Source organism: Polypterus senegalus, chromosome 8 (genome assembly GCF_016835505.1).
Source record: "Polypterus senegalus isolate Bchr_013 chromosome 8, ASM1683550v1, whole genome shotgun sequence".
Taxonomy (NCBI): Eukaryota; Metazoa; Chordata; class Cladistia; order Polypteriformes; family Polypteridae; genus Polypterus; species Polypterus senegalus.
The window spans coordinates 146,525,561-146,549,694 of NC_053161.1; the positions used below are offsets into that span (position 1 = coordinate 146,525,561).

The 24,134-nt window shown below is 38.8% G+C and overlaps 1 protein-coding gene across 1 annotated transcript; it reads right to left on the bottom strand.

Annotated features, from left to right (window-relative positions):
* Nucleotides 1-855: 855 nt before the first annotated feature.
* On the bottom strand, nucleotides 856-15,347 carry LOC120534610 (tripartite motif-containing protein 16-like). Its single transcript, XM_039762199.1, has 6 exons — nucleotides 14,769-15,347; nucleotides 14,452-14,547; nucleotides 5,950-6,183; nucleotides 5,592-5,751; nucleotides 2,047-2,112; nucleotides 856-1,397 (listed from the first exon to the last, which is right to left on the bottom strand). The coding sequence occupies exons 1-6, from the start codon at nucleotides 15,345-15,347 to the stop codon at nucleotides 856-858; spliced, it is 1,677 nt and encodes a 558-aa protein (XP_039618133.1).
* Nucleotides 15,348-24,134: the final 8,787 nt, after the last annotated feature.

Consider the following 24,134-nt stretch of genomic DNA (forward strand, 5'->3'; position numbering starts at 1 on the left):
GTGGGATACTTTGGCTAGCACGCTGAAATTATCGGCGGAATTCCCAGGCTGGTTGGATACAAAGCTAAGCAAAGTCGATATAAAAGGGACTGGGGAATGTGTGGGGAGCGTGTATGTCCAATTTATATTTGTATATATTTGTATGAGTTCTGAATATTTTTGTGCTGTTTGTAAATGGTCATATTTCTGTTTTTCTTTGTTTTCTGTTTTGACGTTTTCTGGGGAGTGCATTATAGAGGGGTTCAAGGAGGTGGTCATATTAATTAGTATATGTTTATTTGTACCGGATTTGGGTAGGATTGGTTAAAGTTTTTTTATAGTTTTGTTTGGTTGCTTATAATATATATTCTTGTTTGTTTAATTAACTTAATTGTTTGGGTGGTTATTTCCTTTTTAAAATACATAAAGGACATCTCTATCAAATTGGGGCTAAGGTTCTGTCCGTTTCCGTTACCAATAGAATTAGTTTTTCCTAAGAGTAGGAGATTCACGTGTGTGTCGGGCTCATCATCTTGCTTTAAGAGGAACTTGCTACTCCATGCCAAGTGGATATGTGAAAAAACATTCAAAACAGGTTTTGATTTGTGTTTATTGGATGCACTATGAAGATCAAAAAAGACTGTGCATTAATACAGAACATTGGAAATCTTCGACTGACTGGATCATCATGCAGTACCTCACAAAACAATATATTGAGGAACAAGATGAAAACCCCAAACACACACTGAATTTTGCCTAATTCACATGTGTCTCTCCCCATTGTTCCTACTACTTCTTGTTATCATCTTCATTATCACATGAGGACAATAATTTTATAGTACACAAACAGCCAGAGTGACTAGTAGGGAATACCTGTCATTGGCCAGAAGTCTTTAACTGGCAAATTGTTACACTGGATTCAAATTCAACCCAAAACCCAGGATAAAGGGGCTCAGTGAATGAGGCTTTGAATGTGTACAGAAGAGTCATGGTGTCTGAGATGCTATAAAATGACAATAAACCAGAAGGAATGTCTAAATACACTCCTATTCTGGGGCTGTAAGATTCAGAGATTACAGTTGCTGTGTAGTTGTGACACACAGAATAACCATAATCAGAGCACCACAAACACCATGACATGTCATTATCTCCAATTCGACACTCATCATCTTCTCCTTTCCTGCAAATCCCTTTGTATGTTACTCCAATCTCAACCTCCCTTCCGTTCCATTCCACCTCCCAATAACTGCGGGTCCCAGTCAAAGCCTGTGCGCATAGAACCTGCTCCCAGTAGTCAAATCTGTCAGGATGGTCAGGATACTGGCTCTCTGCCCCATCATATGTGACCTTCCTGTTCCCTTCAGAAAGAGTGAGAAATATGTTTGCTGTGTTGGGGTCCAGGGTGAGGTCACAGGCATCTGAATGAGAAAAAGAAAATCAAAAAAGGTAAAAACACCCCTAAGAAGAGACACTAAGACACTAGGGTACACAAGAAGATACACAAGACACTATGGTAAGCCGAAGAGGACAGAAACAGTCAAACTGGATCTACACCTCCCATCAGGTTTTCAAATGCCATGTCTTGGAATGGTTTATTGATACAAGTAATTTACAAGATTAATACGTCTTGTTTTTTGTAATCATTACATGTCTTGAACCTCAGTTTTTTTCAGTAGGATATTCTTACACAGTTTTCAAGCAATAAAATGTATAAGTACAAATATATTTAAAAATGTGTGCAGATTGCTTATATTCCCTCTTTTGCAGAATAATAAATTAATGGGATCGGCTCTCCAGTATGTGTGACAGATGAACCCAGCTGAGTCAGATACTCTTATACTTATTTTTGTCTTACTTTTACATTTGTAGGAGATGTAGATCCCAGACTCCTATGTGGGGTGCCTCTGATCTGGACTGGTCTGGCCCAGGATGCATCTGGCACAGAATCCATACCACATTCAGCACATCTAGACTTTATACAGCAAAAATGTCTAACACACCACTCTTCACACAGTTTGAGAAAATACTTTTTATTCAGTTTCTCAATTGAATTAGTCAATAACTTACATTGTAAAAATTCCTCTCGGCTTTGAGGTGGTGGAGATTGCAAGATGTAAAGAGATGTTTCTGCCCCTGAATAAAAAAAAAAATAATAATAATTATAATTCTTATAGAAAGTACTTCCATACTATGCAATACCCCATGTGTGAGATTTGAAAACATAAGACCTTGAACTTAAAGGTTATCATAAACTGTTCAGAGGTCTGTTTGTCATGCAAAAACAGCTAAAATAGTTTTCACCAAATTTTGCAAGTGTGTTACCATTAGACCAGCTTAAAACATAGGCTATATATGTCGTGTCAAGGAAAGGGGTTATATTAGAAGTAGGTAACCCAAAACCCAGCGCTGATATGGGGACTACAGTTCCCATTAGGTGGTAGAAATGAACTGTGGCTGTTGGAAGATTGCCTTTAGCATATACAAAGTTTTGTAGCAGCTGAAGCACAATCTGATCAAAGACCACAGGTATGTACAGCATTTTCTCATCATCTTATTTAAGTAACTCGGGGGCTCTGACCCTTGCTCGCTTTGCTCACCTACCTCCGGGTTTGGTTTACCGGGTATACAATTTAAAGAGATTGTTATTTTCATGGGAATTGTTATATATGTATTATTTTCACTTTTACTTTAAAACTTTTGTAAGAACAATACTTGTCCTTTATTTCCTGCCCCAGGCGTGGTTAAATCTCTCTCACAGGACGTATAATGCTGCTCGCGTTGTGAATGTGGGGTGGCTGAACGCACACTAAGCTGCTGCTGGCAAACTGCATGTTATGTTTGTCGCGCTGCGCATCGATCATTTAAAAGCCTGTACAGCAAGCCACTTCGTGTCTCTGTCGCCCATGTTGTGAAGGGGGGTGCTGAACGCACACTAAGGAGAAGCGGTCGGATCATCTGCTGGCTTGCTGCTGCTGCTGGCGAGCTTCTTGTTCTCTGTCGTTTGCATTGTGGGGGTTGAATGCATGCTAAGGAGAAGTGGTTGGATCATCTTCTGGCTTGCTGCTCCTGCTGCTGGCAAGCTGCGTCTTCTGCTTGTCGCTTGTCATTGTTTTAAGAGCTGGGAGCACATGGTGTCTGTCTTCCAAAAGCATTTCAGCTAACCTGCTAGGTTAGGTGTCCGTGACCTTGTTTTAAATGTTGTCTCACTGCCTTGTCTCACGTGACATTAAAGTGTCTCTTGTGGGACGTCAAATTGTCTTCCAAGAAGATTACATCTCGCCTCCCTAGTCTCCCTCCCAAGATATTTTTTTATAATAGAGAAATAATTTTCTATTCCTGGATTAGCACCTTAGTCTAAGAGTACATTGTTTTATCTCATTATGGGTTGTATTTAGACATGTTAAATATCACATCAAATCTAATGAACCTAATGTTGCTGTGGCAAGAACGTTTATTTTGGTCAATTCTGCATCCACCTACACAATGTACCCTAATTAATAGCTGAATGGTAACTTAACTAAAGATTTAGTAAGATCTGGCAGGTTTATTGACTCCAAAAACTGCGCCTTTCTGTCATAAACATTCAGCCGACTAATGACACAGTACCTCAACTATCTAAACCTGTGCCTCATGCCGATACGGGTTGGTTGATTTTCCCTCTTGTCTCTTAGAAAAGCTGCTGCTAATTTAGCTTTAATACAGGTTATGTTGACTGTCCCACAATTATAAAGGTCGAACATTTGCTGGCTTCTGGTTTTTAGGAATAGATGATCTCCAAAAATAGAGTTTCTTAACTGTGATTTAGGGGATCTACTCGACTATGGTTGTTAATTTTAATTTTAATTAGAAGGTAATTCTTGGTTTTAAAAAATATGGCATTTAGTAAGGTGACTTTTTGTTTTTCTCATTTTGCTGTGCTCCTCACCTCCTCTTTTACTGTTGAAAATTGCTATGTTCACCAATGTGCATTTAGTAACCACACAATCCTCACTTTTTCTTTTTATTTCTTTCTGAATATTTGATGCAAACAGCTAACCTTATCATGTACACAGACACTACCTGCACCAGTTTAGATACTTTATTGACAGCTGCCTTCCTAATAGCATTTACAGTTTTTACAATTGGTTAAATTCACTTCTCAATTCCAAGCTCACTTTTCCAAAACTCATTAATACATTTTACATTCTTTTTTTCTCATTTCATTTTACATTCTTTCTACACAAATTGCATTAGGCACTACATGTCTCCAAAATTCACGGGACACTTTTCTCACTCAAACTCAAAGACCAAAAGAACTCTGTATATTTACAGCCCCATTCTGTACATGCTTAAATATTCCTTTCAAAACTGTCAAACTTAATCTCAAAAGACAAAATTAATTGAGACAGTGTTTTCCTCATTTACACAGTTAAGTCTAAATTTAGTTTACAACACAAATTCCCATTTCACAACTGATTACCAATTTAGATGAAGATTTATCCATGTATTTTTATCCAGTGTTGCTAGGATCTCTAGAAAAGGTGGTGCCTTTGGCATGATTTGTAGAAACAATATGGACTCACCCGGACAAAGAAAGGTGGTTGGGAGAGGAATAAGATAGGGCGGGAGAGGAAGAGGAATGCATATGCATGGTGTAAGAGTACAGAGAGGATGATAAACGTTGATCGTATCATCAATCATGTCATAAATGATGAGCTCTCAAAGAGAAAGGCTGGGTTCAGAGTGCAGCAAAATCTGCCATGTTCTACAGTTGCCTCAATTATGAGAATTTTCCAGCAGGCCATTAGGTTATTTGTGCATTCAGTAATTTGGTCAACTACAGTTAACTTTGTTAACTCTTAAGTTTTTAACTATGCTACCGGTAAAGCTGGTAGAGTAATATTATCTTGCATTTGCCATGAAACACCTGTATGATCCCTAAGTCTTTTGGAATAATTTTCATGTACAAATGAGTCAAAAAACACAAAAAAAAAAAACTCTTTGGAAGAAGCATGTTCTGTTATTTCTGGCATAAAGCCAATTTAGAGTTTGGTAGTAAAAGCATCATACCTGCTGAAATACATGGGCATGGTATTGTGATGGTGTTTTGCTGCCATAGAATGTGCAAGACTTGCTATTATTTAAGGACCCATTAATTCTGCTCTCTTAAGGCGAATGTCTGGTCATCTGCCTATGACCTGAAGCTGAAGCATAATTGAATTATGCAGCAGGACAATGACACAAACTACAAAAACAAGTCTGAAGAAACAAGAATAAAATTTTCGACTGACCTAGTTTTGAACTCAATAGAGGTGCTTTTGCAGGACCTGAAGCAAGCAGTTCATGCTCACAAACTTACTAACTAAAGTGGTTCTGCAAGGAAGAGTTGGCTTAAAACTCCTCAACACTGATGTGAAAAACTAATATCAAATCAGAAGGCATTTAATTGTGATTATTGCTGTCTAAAGGTGCTACAACCAAGCATTAAAACTAACTTTCTTCCCGGAATAAAGAAAGTAATATTTTAAAAACTGTAGTGTTTGTTTACTCAGGTTCCCTTTCTCTGATTTTGCATTTTGTCTGCCACTCATTGTGTAAAATATGGAAAAAGGAAGATACTAAAGTTACTGTACCTGCTGGTGTGAACTTCTCTATTTTCCACTGCCAGATTTTGTCCAGGCATTTTTTAAGCTGGGACAGCTCCTTACTCACATTCTCAGTAGAGAAGTTTGAAGAGATAGTAAAACAAAGTGAATGTTTATCTTCAGGAGGGACACAGAGAGATGATAAATTCTGTATGAACAGAGAAGAACAGATAATCACAGAGAGGATATAAAATGACGTGGTCCAACAATTGAAGATGAAATAAGTGGATTTTTTTTCCAGAAACATCTGCCTCAGGCTGAGGAGACATCCTACACTTTGTTTCACTGGTTATGTATTTCAGCAAAGATTAATCTGATTAGATTCCCACATACATGTTAGCCTCACCTGGAGAAAGTGGATGTTGTCGTCTATCTCTAAAAGCTCAGTCAGCTGAGCATCTTTTGCCTTCAGGTCCTCGATCTCTTTCACCAGTTGCTCGATTGCTGCTTCAGCATTCCCCATTTCTCTGTTGTCTTGCTCTGTAATCCACTCTGTCACTTTCCTGCAGGTCTCCTCAATGCAGTTTATAAGATCAGCAAAGCTCTTGTTACTTTCCCACACTTCTTTGTCTGCAGAGATCTGATTGGATGAATGAAATCATTTTAGTGCATCGCCTGATAAGATGAACAGCATGATTTTAATTCTTATGTTTATTATTTGTATATTAACTTATTATTTCACGCTTATTTTATGAGTGATAAGTGTGATTAATGCTGACAAATCACAGCACCAGAGTCTTAATGGAGCTTGGATGTTCTACCCATTTTTGCATTGGTTTTATCTTTGAATTTAGGTTCCTTCCCACATCTTACTGATCATGGAGACTTGGAGTTCTTCACTGATGCACTGAGATGGATTCTCATCACAGATCCAGCTTTATTAAAGGGGAGCGATCATGATGTTCTACCATTTAACAGCAAAAGGTACACTTTCATACCGTATGAGAACCTTGACAAAATTTCAGTGTTAAACAATTGACGAAAAACAGATAATATTGAGCTCAATGCAATGAAAGGCACTCACATGAAAGCATGTTTTTTTGTTAATAAAAGACAGAAAAAGTGACTGTTACACTTTAAAATATGAAAACCAAGAAATTAACTAAGGCATAAACAAACTTATACATATGGCATGTAATGGTAGAACATATTTGTATGTAAATCATTTGCAAAATGTTTTTAAGGTTATGGATTAGGAATTATTGATAAATGTAGTGCCAGCTTTCTTTGTGATGAGGACCTATGTAGCATTTTACATTTTTTTTATAATAGAAAATAATGTCTGTAATTCTCCATGTCAACCAGTGAAATGGCATGTACAGGCTTTTAAAGATTTGAAGAGAAAGAGTTTCCATTTCTCTCAATTTTAGCTCATGTTTGAGATATTTTTATACCAAATAACAATATAAAAACCAAAACTATCTCAACTGAGCACATACATGACTATAATTTTCTTCAAAATGAGCTTTGAAAAACATCATAAACCCTTAGATTTGTTGTGTTTTTCTAATCTGCCTAAAAGAATGGCCTTCTGGTTGAACAGCTAAGGTTAGAATGCTTCTTAATGCTGGAGCTCATATTGAAAGATGGTGTGGTTATTCAGGTGTTTTAAGTAGCTTAGTGGTTAAGTATATTCGTAACATAAAAATCCCATTTTTATCAATGTTATTTAAATATATAAATGCAAACCATCTATTTAAGGGTACACGCACTTTGGCTTGCAGGATGGGCAAAACAGACAAGGTTTATTTCACATATAATTTTACTATTGCAAATTTGAAAAAAAATATGTTGTTTGCTGTTTCAAACAGAAGTGCTTTAGAATATATCATTTTTAAATTCCTAATTTGTGTTTTTGACTGTTCTGTTTTGGAACTCACGCACTGAAGAGGTTACATTATCCATATTAATGTATGTATCACTGTCTCTGCAAATGGGGATTTGGCTATAGAAATGATTCAGCGCTCTAATGATGACTTATTCTGACCCTGAAGTTATAATATGGGGTGAGTTCAATTATGTGCCTTTGGAATGAATAATGAAAAACTTTCATCATTATGTGTTATGTTCTGCTCATGGACACAACAAGCTGGACCTGCTTTATTCAAATGTTAAAGATAAATTATGTCAGTTAAGTGCCGCCGTGAGTGGCAGCATTTCCAGCAGCTCGGTGTATGACTTTATATTTCTACCTTTTTCTCTGTCTCTCTGATCACTCCTACCACTTTCTTTTATGTGGATTCATTTCCTGGACACTTTTTACTACTCGGGCATGGATTATTACACGCTGAGACTCGTCTATTCAGGTAGTCAACTTCAAGCGCTGAGAACAAAGGCCCGTGCCGGTGTGGTTCCCTATTTACCTGACGAGGTATGAAGGCCATATCTTCGCAGCAGAGCCGGTGCTAAGCTAAAGGCTAAGTGGCCAGCAAGGAAGTGGCGATACAAGCCTTCGGTGCCTTCTGTGATCCTGGGAAATATGTACTCACAACCAAATCAGATCAACGAACTGGCTGTGATGGTGAAAAATGTCAGGACCTACAGAGAATGCAGTTTGTTGTGTTTTTGTGAAACATGGCTAACGACTAACATCCCAGATGCTAACGTGGAGCTATCCAGGTTTAGCACAGTTAGAGCGGACAGAGACACAAATAACTTCGGGAAGCGTAAAGGAGGAGGACTCGCTCTCTATGTGAATACAAGGTGGTAAGCCACCTAGTTTTTTAAAAATAAAAGCTGTGCTCCATGTTCAAATCATTAGTTATAAAAAAAGCACCAATACTTCGAAGTCAGTAAACCTCTCACAGTAAAGACTTTCTAAGATCAACTGGTGTGCTCCTGTCATCACATACTATGAAGAGCTTTTAAACCACAACACAACTAAGAATTAGAAAGAAGGCCAACTGTCATTTTTGTCATGATAGAATTTGTACGCACAATGTAAAACAGTAAAGAATAACATATCTGAATAGATTTAATTGCATACCTCAATAATTGTATGCAATAGACATTTACTCGAGCCGTTTAAAATGTAAAGATGTCAGTTTTGGTAAGTTCAAGTGCTTTGAGCATCTCACCGTTGTTACTCATGGAGATTCTCAAGTTCTAGTATTATCCGTGTATAGACCTCCAAAATTAAACGCGTCTTTTTTTGAGGAATTCTCTGACTTAATGTCAGTTTTAATTACTAACTATGACACACTCCTAATAGTTGCCGACTTTAATTTTCATATAGATAATCAGTGTGACCTAAAAGTAAAAGAATTTATGAACCTCCTGGGCTCTTTTGATTTGAGACAACTCATAAATCAGCCTACACATCAAGCAGGTCATGCGTTAGACTTAGTGATTACTAAAGGACTTAAAGTTGATATAAAGCAGGTCATTGATATTGGTCTATCAGACCATTTTCTTCTACTTTTTAATATAGAAATAATGATAAAAAACACCCATGAGAAGCATATTGTTAAAAAATGCTTCTTTGACTCAGCAGCAGCTTTAAAACTTACAAACATTCTAAGCAATCAGTCTGTTTATAGTGCCAACTATAATAGCGAGGACAATGTAAATAGTAAGGTGGAAAGATTTAATACTAAAGTGAGAACTGCTGTTGACATAGTTGCACCTGAAAAGACAGTTAAAAAATCTTCTAGCATTGTTATACCATGGAAGACCCAAAGATTGATTTAAAGAGAACATGCCGTAGAGCTGAGCGTAAATGGAGGAAAACTAAACTTACTATGCACTATGAAATATTAAAAGTTAAAATAACAGAATACAATAACACTGTCCGTCTTGAGAGGCGCTGCTATTTCTCTAAGATTATAAATAACAATGCTAGTAATCCCAGAGTCTTATTCTCTACAATTGATCGTCTGCTAAACCCAGGTAACTCAAAGAAATGCTTCCTAAGTTCTTCCAGTAAAACCTGTGAGGCTATCGCTGTATTTTTCAACCAAAAAATTAATGATATTAAAAATAACATAGTATATCTCCCCAACACTAAGGATCCTCCTAAACCCCAGCATTCGGTTATAAACAAATTAAACTCTTTCACTAGGATAGATTTACCTGATTTACAAAAAATAATATCTCAATTAAAACCATCTACATGCGTCCTTGACCCAACACCAACAAATTATTTCAAAGAAATATCGGGCGTGCTAATTGATAATGTTCTTGACATAGTAAATTCGTCATTAGATATAGGGGTCTTTCCAGACTGTCTCAATCTACATGCTTCCATTAGGTCAGATTATCTCAGGGCACAACGTGAGCTACCACAGCTATGCTGATGACACACAGCTGTACTTATCAATAGCACCTGATGACCCCAATTCTCTTGAGTCACTAACACAATGTCTGACTTGTATCTCAGAATGGACGAATAGTAACTTTATCAAGTTAAATAAAGAGAAAACTGAAATCTTAGTGATTGGGAATAATGGATACAATGAGGCTATTAGAAATAAACTGGATACATTAGGATTAAAAGTCAAGATAGAGGTAAAAAGTTTAGGGGTAATTGTTGACTGTAATCTGAATTTTAAATCACATATTAATCAGATCACTAGGACAGCATTTTTTCACTTAAGAAACATAAGTAAAGTTAGACCTCTTATATCATTGAAAGATGCTGAGAAATTAGTTCACGCGTTTGTTTTCAGTCGACTAGATTACTGTAACGCACTCCTCTCAGGACTACCCAAAAAAGACATAAATCGTTTGCAACTAGTGCAGAATGCGGCTGCTAGAATCCGAACTCATTTCTCCAGTTTTGATGTCACTACACTGGTTGCCTGTGTCTTTCAGAATTGACTTTAAAATTCTGCTTATGGTTTATAAAGCCTAAAATAATCTCGCTCCATCTTATATATCGGAATGTCTGACACCTTATATTCCAAATCGTAACCTTAGATCCTCAAATGAGTGTCTCCTTAGAATTCCAAGAACAAAGCTTAAAAGAAGTCGTAAGGCGGCCTTCTGCTGCTATGCACCTAAAATCTGGAATAGCTTGCCAATAGGAATTCGCCAGGCTAATACAGCAGAGCACTTTAAAAAACTGCTGAAAACAAATTACTTTAACATGGCCTTTTTATAACTTCATTTTAATCTTAATTTAACTTAATCCTGATACTCTGTATGTTCAATTTCCTCATAATAACTACTCATGGTGGCTCTAAAATCCGTACTGACCCCTACTCTCTCTTCTGTTTCTTTTTCTGGTTTGTTTGTGGTGGCGGCCTGCGCCACCACCACCTACTCAAAGCATCATGATGCACCAACAATGATGGATGGATCAAAAGCCAGAAGTCTTTGTGACCATCATCATCAAGTCCTTCCATGAGAACCCTAAATCCAAAGAGGATTGTTTCATTTATGTTAGGTAGAATGCCCAGAGGGGACTGGGTGGTCTCATAGTCTGGAATCCCTACAGATTTTATTTTTTTCTCCAGCCGTCTGGAGTTTTTTTGTTTTTTCTGTCCCCCCTGGCCATTGAACCTTACTCTCATTCTATGTTAATTAATGTTGACTTATTTTATTTTTCTTACTGTGTCTTTTATTTTTCTATTCTTCATTATGTAAAGCACTTTGAGCTACTTTTTGTATGAAAATGTGCTATATAAATAAATGTTGTTGTTGTGGTTAGACCTCTTTATTATTTTATAATTGCCCATACTGTATTTTATTTGCCATTTGTAAACTGTTAAAAATCCAAAAGTTATTGTATTTGAGAATTGAGAAAAAAAACACTCATTGTAAAGTTGCCAAGTCTAGTCTGATACTCGTGACGATGTTTGTGAGTATATTCAATCCATAAGAAGTCAGTTTGCTTTCAGAAACACTGTGCGATCATCCATTGTGTATCTATTTTTTGAAAATCCAATGAATGAGAAACTTAGATTGTCTGTCTGTAAAATGCATTTATCCAAAGCTGTATCAGTGTTGCTAGAAGTTATTTAATCCTCCCAAACCTCATTAGCTCAATATAGACTGCACTCTTGTGTGACTAACAGCACTGCCAAGCTACTTAGAGACTGAATATGTAAAATACAAATCATCAAGCACGTCAGTCCTTTTAAACAACAATGACGAGTATGACCAGTCTGACATTCTGATGAGGGATAACTAATCTGCAGGAGTGGCACTGGAGCATCCCACAGAAGCTGCAGCGTCCCTTTTGGTTGCTAAATATGCAATATACATTTGCATAAAAATATACTGTATAAAAGATTCTATATATATTCGCATATATATTCTATATAATTTTCAATTGCTGCCAAATGCGCTTTATGTTGATGCGGAATACTTACTTGTTTTAAGTGTTTCAAATATGACATTCACAAACTAGTACGTTCATATTTTTAATGTGAATAATGCTATTAACATTTAAATATACAATGTCATCAGTCAGTCAGTCATTATCCTAACACAGGGTCATGGGGGTCTGCTGGAGCCAAACCCAGCCAGCACAGGGCGCAAGGCAGGAACAAATCCCAGGCAGGGTGCCAACCCACTGCAGGGCACACACACACACACCAAGCACACACTAGGGACAATTTAGGATCCTCCCTGTGTGGAATTTGCATGTTCTCCCCGTGTCTGCGTGGGTTTCCTCCAGGTTCTCCGGTTTCCTCCCACAGTCTAAAGACATGCAGGTTAGGTGCATTGGCAGTTCTATATTGTCCCTGGTGAGTGGGTGTGTATGTGTCTGTGCGTGCCCTGCGGTGGGCTGGCACCCTGCCCAGGGTTTGTTTCCTGCCTTGCGCCCTGTGTTGGCTGGGATTGGCTCCAGCAGACCCCCGTGACCCTATAATTAGAATATAGCGGGTTGGATAATGAATGGATGGATACAATTAAGATAGCAAACCCACAGAGTTAAAAAAAAGACAAAACAAACATAAACATTTACAGATATAGCAAAAATAAAACTGTTCATGTAACTATGACATTAATGCACTTTTATTAATGCAAAACAAGAGAATGAATAAAGGAATTATAATTCAAACAAAATGATATGTAAAAGGTAAAAATGATTACTTCTAGATTGTGAAACTGGTTGAAACAAAAACCTGCAGCTTGGATGTACAGGACTGAACCTGAGAACCGGAGCACATTACACTACAATACTAATAAATCATAGGGTAATAATGCTGTATATGTGTGTGCATTGAAGGGAGCATGAATAGTTGGTGTCTGGCCAATTGTGATGTGCCAGTGTTGACCAAAGTCCAGTTTTCAATTTCTGGTGCCAGTCCATCCCCAATGCCAGTGAGGAGCACTCTATCAAAGTGGGCTATGGTAAGTAATAGACTGAGGTCTGCAGTGCCAAAGGAAAGACTCAACAGTCTTAAACTAATGCCTCTTGAAAGTGAGACCCTTTAACAACTGGATTTTACAGGAATCATAAAGGAGTTAGCTACTAAGAACACTAGAATAAAAAAACCTATGAAGGTAAGGAGATTTATTTTACTATTGCACTATTTTATGTTCTGCATTCACCCGAGCTTTTGTGGATGTTGTGGAATGACTGGCCAGATAGCAGTAGGCAGCTATATAGACTTGAGGAAGTTTCCTTGTTGCTCATATTTTTTACTGTTTGCAAATGATTGCCACAGGTTATTCTTTCAGTCACTGTTCTTGATATCATACCGTTGATTTAAAAGCCAGATTGTTGTTTTACTGGGCATATGTCTATGGCCCATAATATATTGTTACATTGTTAATGTAAGTTAAATGCAATGTATGTGTCAAGAAATGTATGATCTGCTTTTCATGCTTGTGGGTCACTAACTGAAGGTAAAGTACAGAGAGGTGGGGCATTTGTAGTAACAGGAAAGTCATAGAGGGCCTAAAGGTAGCCTCAGGCGACAGGCTCCCAAGTTAGTAAATTTATTCGAACCCTGGTGACACCCTTTACGTGTTCTTTTATTCCATAATCTCTAGTGTGATTTTCTGTGATGTGGTGTGCTGGCCTGTTAACATCATTTCAACAGAGGCCCACTGAGTTTACAAGCTGATTACTAATGGTATGTTGCTTCAATTGTTTAAATTAGCTTATTGGTATGAGGGGCATCCTTGTGTGGCATTCCTTCTAGGAACAGAATTCCAAAATCTAAGACTTTATCAAGAACAACAAAAAAACCCATTGGAGAGATAAAAAGTATGAAAACAAACACACACACACACACAAGAATACACTAAAATCAGACTCTATGGCTGCTAGACAGGAGCATGTGATGTGGGGTCTGAATCAAGCCTAACAAGTGGGATGGCTTGTTCATGAACCCAGTGTCCAAAATTTCTTGTACAAGCACACACACACAAGTTTCTTTCATGCTCATTTTCAAATTCACTTATTCTGTAACCACCATCAAATGAAGTCTTTGTTCAACCTCCTTCTGGTTAAGCAAAAAAGGGCTACTTGGTCAAGATACAGTTAAAACCCACTTGGGGACCATGTCATGTAATCTGACATCGTCAAGGCAACAACATCCAAAAACTGCAGTTGTTAAGGATGGCATGCTATCTGACTCAAAGTAGCATTATACCTTCTTCTGTAGAGGCAAATGAAATTCTGCACAATAACTTGCTCGCTGAAGTGAATGCTGCTGCACTACTTACTGGGGAAGTAACATGGTGCAGAATCTGGCAGGTGTAGGTTAAAAGCTTGCAGATCGCCTGTATAGTGAATTCCAGGGTTAATAATGAAATATGCTCTTGCATTTTTCAAATCTTGTGACATAATCACTAGACTATACTGTCAGTTTAGCTAGCCAAGTGACCCACCACGAACCCTTCATCCATTTGAACTGCTCTCATTGTGTCATCCGCCCTCAGCATTTACCTTAATAATGTCTATAGCATCTCTGATCTCCTCTACTTTCCTCAGTCGCAGCTGGAGTTTCTTCTTAATTTCTTTTAGTGTTGCCTCTAGCTGGCTCTGTAAGTGGGAATAAAACTGTTTAATAAGAAATAACCATTTCAGATGAAACCTAATGTGTATTTATAATGTCTAACCATGTTATCCCAGGTAATTAAAAAAATAATAATTCTAACAATGTGACCCATAGATAATAATTATATCTTGAAATGCCATAAAGGTTTATAGTTAAAGTAACCAAGCATTTGTTTAACTAGCACTTGAACCTTAACTCCCATTACCTGGTTCTCTGCTCTCTGTGTGTCAGATATTACCACATCATGATCCCTGTGTTCAGTCATTACACATGAATGGCAGATGCCACTCTGATCAGTCCTACAGAAAACTTCCAATAACTTCTCATGCTTTGAGCACATTTTATGCTCCAGGTTTCTAGTTGGCTTCTCCACTTTATGTTTCTTCAGTGCCTCAGATTTCCTATGAGGCTGGAAGTGCATCTCACAGAAGGAAGCCAAGCAGGTCAGGCAGGTAAGGATGGCTTTCTGTTTTTTTGTAGGACATACATCACAAGGTATGTCCTCTGGTCCTGCAAAGTTGTCAAGTGAAGTAGAAATGAGTCTTACTGCCTTCAGTGCCTTAACAATATCAACCAATATGGCATTCTGGTGAAGCACAGGCCTTAAATCAAAGTGTTCTGCACACTGGGGACAGCTATACTCTTTACTCTGATCCCATTTTACTTCAATGCAGCTCATGCAGTAATTGTGACCACATGGGATAGTCACTGGTGCCTTCAGGATCTCCAGACAAAGAGAGCAGATAAACTGATCCTGAGAAAGAGAAATATTCACTGCAGCCATTGTGTGTCAGAGAGAGACACAATCTGACAGAGAAATTACTTTAGGGTGTGATTAATGTGTGACTGCTTCTGGTTCTAAATGTCATTCAGTGTTTCAAAATAAAAGCGTAGGTTTTTTAAAGTAAATGTGTGCATTTACATCATTTGTTGGATCTTCAAAAATTGTATTACCTTTATTCTGTTATTGCCACATCACTTCTTAAATAAAAGTACACTTTATTTCCAATTTGTTGGGGAATGGTATGGAAACAGAGCAAGTCAGATTCTGTGTCTTTCATAAAAAACATTATATTCTTCTGCCAGTAGATGGGGAAGAAGAGCTTTCTTTGTATGGAAACAGAACAAGTCAGAGTCTGTGTCTTTCATAAAAACATTATATATTTTTCAGCCAGTAGATGGGGAAGAAGACCTTTCTGTGTGAGGTGAGTCCCTGAAATAAATACAGAGAACAGAACAGCAATTTAGCAGTTGACAAAAATTTCATTATGTACAGTATCTTAGATATTGCAAGAGATGGAAAATTACAAAAAAGCAATGTACAACTACTACAATAAGTGAATATTTTAAAAATACTGTTTAAATAAATTGTTACAAGCTTAGCCTAAATTGCCTGTTTTATTCATTGCCTCAGTTAACACACTTATTTTTTCTCATTTTTTTCATATTGCAAGTTTTCATCTCTGTACTCATTTAAAATAGAATGCATACAAAGAGTGAAAACAAAAAGAAACAGCAGTGCCTTTGACGGCATGACAAATAAGCTGTTTGGACAATGTTAATGCGATGTCATTGCTTTGCTTTGGCAAGCAAAGGTTTCTTGTAAGTGGAAAGTAGGCATTTTCCAGGATTTTAGTTTGTGCAAGTACAAGAAGAAGTACTTTATGTGATTCTTAAGTATCACTTTGTTCAGATACGCTGACTGTCAAGTTTAGGCCAAACAGTTCAGTTCTGGGGACACTGGGGTTGCAGGTTTTTACAATCTGGGCATCATTGTTACTTTTCATTCATTTTACTGTTTAATTAGCTCACTTATTCTAAGAAATTCTGAAATATTTGTATTTTTTACCAGAACTTTAAATTAGACTAGATTAGATTATATTAAATAAACTTTATTAATCAATTAGAAACTGAGATGCATACAGCAGCAGAAACATAAAAAACAGGATACAGACTCACAGGACAGATAATACAGCCAATCAATCAACAATTAAATAAATAAATAAAAATAAACAACGAGTACATCAGGTAGAAGCATTAAATTGCCTGACAGCAGTGTGCAGAAAAGACCCCCAGAGGCACTTCATAGCACACTGTGATGGAATGAGCCCGTGGCTAAAAGTGCCCCAAGAGAGCACCACCTGGAGGGGATGAAAGGGATTTTTCATGATGGCATCAAATGTTGCCACCATTCTCCTTTCCACAACAGCTTCCAATATGTCCAGGGTTTGCCCTGTGATGGAGCAGGCTTCGACGATAAGTTTGTGCTTCTTCTGAGCTCAAATTGCTCCCCCAGAAGACTGCAGTGTAGAACATCACACTGGCTACTATGGACCGGTAGAGCATTTCCAGCAGTTTGTTACAAACATCAAAACACCTGAGTCTCCTTAGCAAGTCCAGTCTGCTCTGGCCCTTCTTGTACAGTGCCATAGTATTGTCAGACCAGTCAAGTTGGTTGTTTATGTGAATCCCCAGATACTTGTAGCTCTGCACCACTTCCACATCCTTTCCCTGAATGGTGACTGGTCTCAGAGGCTTCTTGGCACACCTGAAGTTCATCTACAGCTTTTTTGTATTTCTGATGTTGATTTGCAGGTTATTGTGTGAGGCACAGCTGTTATCTCGCTTATATAAGTCCTTCACATCTTTCGTGTACTCTGATTTGTCTCAATTATTAATGCAGCCTGTGATGAACGGTTCAACTGAAAATGTCTATAGATGGAAAGTGCTGGGATTGTGCTGGAAGTTTACTTTACCATATGCCATATATTTTGAAAATACTCTAAATTAACACCACCGTGGACAGAAATCTTTAAATACTTCTCAAATAGCCTCAGTGTTACAATCACTCTTAATCTATTACTGGAAGTACTTAGTCCATAGGGATAAATTGAAATCGTAATAGCCTGTACCACACATGTCAGCAATCTGGCAGATAAACTTTTGTGCAAAACCCTAATTCATGTAAAAAAGCAAAACAACAGAGGTGGATAGCGTAGCCAAAAATTGTACTCTAGTAGTAGTGTTACTTCAAAATAATATTCAAGTAGAAGTGAAAAGTAGTCATCCAAAAAATGACTCAAGTAAGAGTAAACAAAGTATTTGGTGAAAAGACTACTCAAGTACTGAATAAGTGTTTGATGATAATAAATGATTTATTTTTTAGAAATGTTGTAACAAGACAGACAAAAAAATAATGTGCAAATTCTGCTATTTCCAAATAATAAAATAAAAAATGAGTAAAAATAAATAACATCTTTACACAATAAAGATGCACAAATAACACAAAGTTCCAAATCTCAGATTTTCACAACAAAGCAAACAAAACTAAAATCCACAAAAAATGGATTTATGTAAAACTTACCGCGACATGTTTCCTCAGGTTAGACGTTAAGTTTTTGTATGCTGAAATGCCCATTTGTTTTGGCAGACACAGAAGACATCACATTATATAGCTGTACTTTTGCACTGTGTGTAAGCAAAACATGCTTTTTATATGAAACCAGTGGTGTTCATCCTCATCCTCTTCAGTTTAAGTATTGGATTCAGTTGCCTCTGCCATTTTTCATGTATTCTTTCTTTCCTTTTCCACTGTCTGTGAGGAGTTTGTGCCGCTATGTCGCCACAGTAATGTGTATGGTAATGTGACTGCATGGCTATGTCTAATTGGTGAAGCAGAGTCATGTAATTATTGTTACTATGTCTGATTGGTGAAATGGAGTCATGTGATTATTGTTACTACGTCTGATTGGTGAAACAGTCATGCAATAGATCCACTAGTGGCTTCTCTCTGGCAAAAATATAGTGTATCTAATGTGTAAATGGAAAAAAAGTAACGAGTCGAGTGTTCAATGTAGCGGAGTAAGAGTAGCGTTTCTTCTTCACAAATGTACTCAAGTAAAAGTAAAAAGTATGGTGCAGTAAAACTAATCTTAGAAGTACACATTTTTTAAAAAGGTTACTTAAGTAAATGTTACTCGTTACTACCCACCTCTGCAAATCTAAATAAAAAAAAGATATAAGTCATAACAAAACCAAGCCCAATATGAGAAAATAATCATGGTTGAGAGAAGAAGAGGGTCAAAACTGAAAGCACACAGATTTAGTATCTGTAGCTCAGATAAGGATTTACACTCATAGGTGTCCTTTTATCTCATCAAATCAATTAGTCATGTGTCTAATTTCAGAGGCTACACCCCTAGCAATGCTGGAAGCAACCATAACAATGGAAATAGACACTGGTGGTCTTTTTAGACCTAAAATCATACCGATTCATGGTAATTCAGACACAGACTTATATTGCTAAACTGAAAGAATCCCAAATTACCATCTATAAGTCAGTGGGTAAGCAATGTAAATATAATTCATTCTTACAGGATATGTCCAAACCTCTTTTAAAATGCATTAATATTATTTCAGAGAAAGCATGATGGGCCTATGATCAGTGTTTCCAGGTCTGTGTTTTTCTTGTTCAATTGAGTTGTTTTTCCTCAGTGTCCATGGGAAAACATGGACTTTAATGGACTGTGGTTTTTTGGGCTTTTTTTCAAACCCCCCTCTTCCACTCTGATAGCCTACTTTTCACTCATCAGTTACCACTTCCTCTGCCTTTCAGACCTTTATATGCATTTTATCACTCTCAAATCTCCAAGGAAGACTCTCCTTTGTCTTTTGATGGTACAGTGCATCTGGAAAGTATTCACAGCGCATCACTTTTTCCACATTTTGTTATGATACAGCCTTATTCCAAAATGGATTAAATTCATTTTTTTCCTCAGAATTCTACACAAAACACCCGATAATGACAACGTGAAAAAAGTTTACTTGAGGTTTGTGCAAATTTATTCAAAATAAAAAAAACTGAGAAATCACATGTACATACTGTAAGTATTCACAGCCTTTGCTCAATACTTTGTCGATGCACCTTTGGCAGCAATTACAGCCTCAAGCCTTTTTGAATATGATGCCACAAGCTTGGCACACCTATCCTTGGCCAGTTTCGCTCATTCCTCTTTGCAGCACCTCTCAACCTCCATCAGGTTGGATGGGAACCGTCGGTGCCCAGCCATTTTAAGATCTCTCCAGGGATGTTAAATCAGATTCAAGTCTGGGCTCTGGCTGGGCCACTCAAGGACATTCACAGAGTTGTCCTGAAGCCACTCCTTTGATATCATGGCTGTGTGCTTAGGGTCGTTGTCCTGCTGAAAGATGAACCATTGCCCCAGTCTGAGGTCAAGAGCGCTCTGGAGCAGGTTTTCATCCAGGATGTCTCTGTACATTGCTGCAGTCATCTTTCCCTTTATCCTGACTAGTCTCCCAGTTCCTGCCGCTGAAAAACATCTCCATAGCATGATGTATTTTGGACTTTCTTAGAAAATAGTATATTGTACTTGATGTATGTTTTTATTCTGGGCTAAATGTATATTTTTTTCAATAAATCATTATTACTTTAATAGACTGAGTTAGTTTTTGTCAAATTCGCATTTCCCAGTTATAACGAATTCCACTTAGAACAGGCAAATAGTGTCAATCCCATCAAACTCACTATAACCAAGTTTGACTGTAGTTGTATTTGCTATGTTGTTGTTATTATTATGTTTAATTGAATAGCACACCATTGTAATGTTTTGTTTTTCAGAAATAAAATCAATTATAAATACAAAAAGTTCTCCTTTAGTATTTTCTTTTAAATTTACCCTTTTCTATAGAGTGTGCCCCCTTGTACACAAATGTTGATGACACTGAACGTTAATGCGGAGTGATGAGTTTGGTGCCACATTGCTTATTTTGTAAGAAATGTTTGTAAATACACAAGTGAAAATGTCAGGGAAGTCACTGCTACCTTAGAGTACACAATGTGGTTTGAACCTGTGTTTGGGCTGCTCATAGATGAATATCAGCATTTTTAGTTTTGCCAGGTCAATGGTTTTCTCACCTAATTTGGCTATTTTTGATCATCGTTCACAGGGAAAAAATTGACTTTTCAGGTTGTGGTTTTTTGGACTACTTTTTAAAAATCAGTGTGGTATTTTGAGCTATCCCCCCCATTTTAACCAAAAACTTTCTGGTGTATCATTTTGTCTAAATCAGCTATTGGGCTATTCTTTGGGCAAATTTTCTGTTTTTACGCTTTACATGGGCTGTACATTTTTAAGGACCTGGCAAACCTGATTTGGATACTACAGGTTGAATGTACGTTATCTGAAACACTGGGCACTGATGAATGTTCCCTCTAATTTTTTTTTCTATTAGAGAGCAGATATGAATAACATATGAGCTGGTACTTACTTTTTTTGACCGATTGCTTCAATTCCTCTGTGAATTTCAAGGTACACACCAATGTACAAAGAAGAAGCAGGATTTCGGGACCACACGTTCTTTAACAAAGGTTGAGAGGTGTGATAACAGCTGTGCCTCACTTCCAAACTGCTGCACATGGTAGGGAGTGAATGGTGTGATTCAAACGCGGCTCTGATGCTCAGTTGGTGGCAGTTTGTTATCAGCCATTATCACCGCCAGATCGATGTGCAATACTGCGTTTTTGCTTATTCTCTGTGTACAATAACATTTAGGCAAAACACAGCACCATAGGTGGAGACTGAAGGCCTGCCATTGTTTAACAACTGATACAGGTACTCTGCTGATGCTACTGTGAACAAAAATTCCACAAATGTTTAAAACTATTGTATAAAACTACCTTCAGGCTATGTGTATGAAGTGTATGTGAAGCAGAAATAAATGTTGTGTTTACACTTATGTCCTATCCCTAACTGATCTTATTATGTATATGCAAATATTCTAAAATCTGAAATACTTCTGGCCTCAGGCATTTCAGATTGGGGCTGCTCATACTGTATTAAGAGAGCAAATACTGCAGGAAAGGGTAAATTAAAAACGGAAAAAAGAAAATGGCAAACATATAAATATTTATGTCTTTCTTACATATATTTATACCCCCAGATAACTAAATGATGGGACAACATACCGATTATAAAATTTGTTGGAATAAAAACCTGCAGCCATTGGAGTCCACAGGATTGAAATTGAAAACCACTGCGCTAATTAATCTTACACTTTTCACATCCATCTTATGAACTGTCTCAGTATCTGGGCATTTCTTTTAACAGAAAGAAGTGCTAAGAGTCTGAATTGTTAAAGGATTTTTTTAATTGCAAAATAATAAAATCTGTTTTACTTTATATTGCATATAGCAGATAACACTTTAAAAAATTTTAAATAACCTTTTGTTTTCATTTTTTTCCAAAGCACATATGAATAATACAAATAAGTAAAACACAAATAAAACATAAAATAATTTCAATGACAAATAGTTATTATGAAAAAATATTGCTTGAAATGCAATAAAGAGAGACTGTGAATATACATCTGCTGTTACCTCAGTCTGGATATTTGCTCAGTGATGTTCCTGGGATCATTGAGTGTTTCAGGTCTTTCAACATCATACACTCATACACTGTCCTCCAGGTGATCCCACTAGGGATGATCAGAGCTAAGCGTGTGCCCAGACAGTTAGGTACTCTGAACCCATGTCTCTCCTCTACTGAGCCACAACCATTTTGAAGCTCTTTCTCACACTTTGATGGTGCTGCGGATGGCTCTCTTCTTCCTCTCTCCTTCAATGCCCAAACTGCTAGAGGCTCTAACCAAAGAACAGGCCACAAATCCCCTGCACCCAACCTCTACTGGGAGACACCTAGCTCTCCATTGATGTGGATACTCAAGTACTTGTAGGAGTGGACCACCTCTATATCCGCTCCTTGAATAGTAATCAGGCATAGAGGCTCCTGGGTGTGGAGAACATCAATTACCAGTTCCTTGGTTTTGTTGATGTTCAGCTGCAACAAGAAGCAAAATTCTCCATCAGACTCCTATACTCGGTCTAATCCCCCTTATCATTACACCCCACAAGTGCAGAATCATCTGTGAATTTCTCCAAGTGGCATGACCTGGTGTTATATTTGTAGTGTGAGGTGTACTCCTCCTTGAACCGTCACCTTATCGTGGTGGAGGGGTTTGCGTGTCCCAATGATCCTAGGAGCTATGTTGTCCGGGGCTTTATGCCCCTGGTAGGGCCACCCAAGGCAAACTGGTCCTAGGTGAGGGATGAGACAAAGAGCGGTTCAACAAACCTCCAATGAAGAGCAAAAACTTTGGACAACGTTTTCCCTTGCCCGGACGCGGGTCACCGGGGCCCCCCTCTGGAGCCAGGCCTGGAGGTGGGGCTCGATGGCGCGCCTGGTGGCCGGGCCTGCACCCATGGGGCTCGGCCGGGCACAGCCGAAGAGGTAACGTGGGTCCTCCTCCCCATGGGCTCACCACCTATGGGAGGGGCCAAGGAGGTTGGGTGCAGTGTGAGTTGGGTGGTGGCCGAAGGCGGGGACCTTGGCTGTCTGATCCTCGGCTACAGAAACTGGCTCTTGGGACGTGGAATGTCACCTCTCTGAAGGGAAGGAGCCTGAGCTGTGCGAGGTCGAGAGGTTCCGGCTAGATATAGTCGGACTCACCTCGACGCACAGCTTGGACTCTGGAACCAATCTCCTTGAGAGGGGCTGGACTCTCTACCACTCTGGAGTTGCCCCGGTGAGAGGCCGAGCAGGTGTGGGCATACTTATTGCCCCCACTTGGAGCCTGTGCATTGGGGTTTACCCCGTGGACGAGAGGGTGGCCTCCCTCCGCCGGGTGGGGAAGGGTCCTGACTGTTGTTTGTGCATATGCTCTGAACAGCAGTTTGGGAGTATCCACCCTTTTTGGAGTCTCTGGAGGGGTTGCTAGAGGGCATACCTTCTGGGGATTCCCTCGTTTTGCTGGGAGACTTCAATGCTCACGTGGGCAATGACAGTGAGACCTGGAAGGGCGTGATTGGGAGGAATGGCCCCGATCTGAACCCGGCGGTGTTTTGTTATTGGACTTCTGTGCTCGTCATGGATTGTCCATAACGAACACCATGTTCAAGCATAAGGGTGTTCATATGTGCACTTGGCACCAGGACACCCTAGGCCTCAGGTCGATGATCGACTTTGTGGTCGTGTGTCGGACTTGCGGCCATATGTCTTGGACACTCGGGTGAAGAGAGGGGCGGAGCTGTCAACTGATCACCACCTGGTGGTGAGTTGGCTTCGATGGTGGGGGAAGATGCCCGTCAGACCTGGTAGGCCCAAACGTGTTGTGAGGGTCTGCTGGGAACGGCTGGCAGAGTTTCCTGTCAGAAGTAGCTTCAACTCCCACCTCCGCAGAACTTCAACCACGCCCCGAGGGAGGTGGGGACATTGAGTCCAATGGGCCATGTTCTGTGCCTCTATTGTTGAGGCGGCTGACCGGAGCTGTGGCCGCAAGGTGGTCGGTGCCTGTCGTGGCGGCAATCCCGAACCCGTTGGTGGACACCGGCGGTGAGGGATGCCGTCAAGCTGAAGAAGGAGTCCTATAGGACTTTTTTGTCCTGTGGGTCTCTGGAGGCAGCTGATAGGTACCGCAGGCCAAGCGAACGCGGCTTCGTTGTTGCTGAGGCAAAACTCGGGCATGGGAGGAGTTTGGAGAGGCCATGGAGAACGAC

Excerpts from the sequence above, each read along its gene's own strand:
- LOC120534610 (XM_039762199.1), bottom strand. The coding sequence starts at position 15,347 with ATGGCTGCAGTGAATATTTCTCTTTCTCAGGATCAGTTTATCTGCTCT. Across the intron at positions 5,752-5,949 it reads ACAACATCCACTTTCTCCAG|AATTTATCATCTCTCTGTGT; the intron begins GTGAGGCTAACA and ends CTGTTCATACAG. Across the intron at positions 2,113-5,591 it reads AGAGAAGTTCACACCAGCAG|GGGCAGAAACATCTCTTTAC; the intron begins GTACAGTAACTT and ends TTTTTTATTCAG.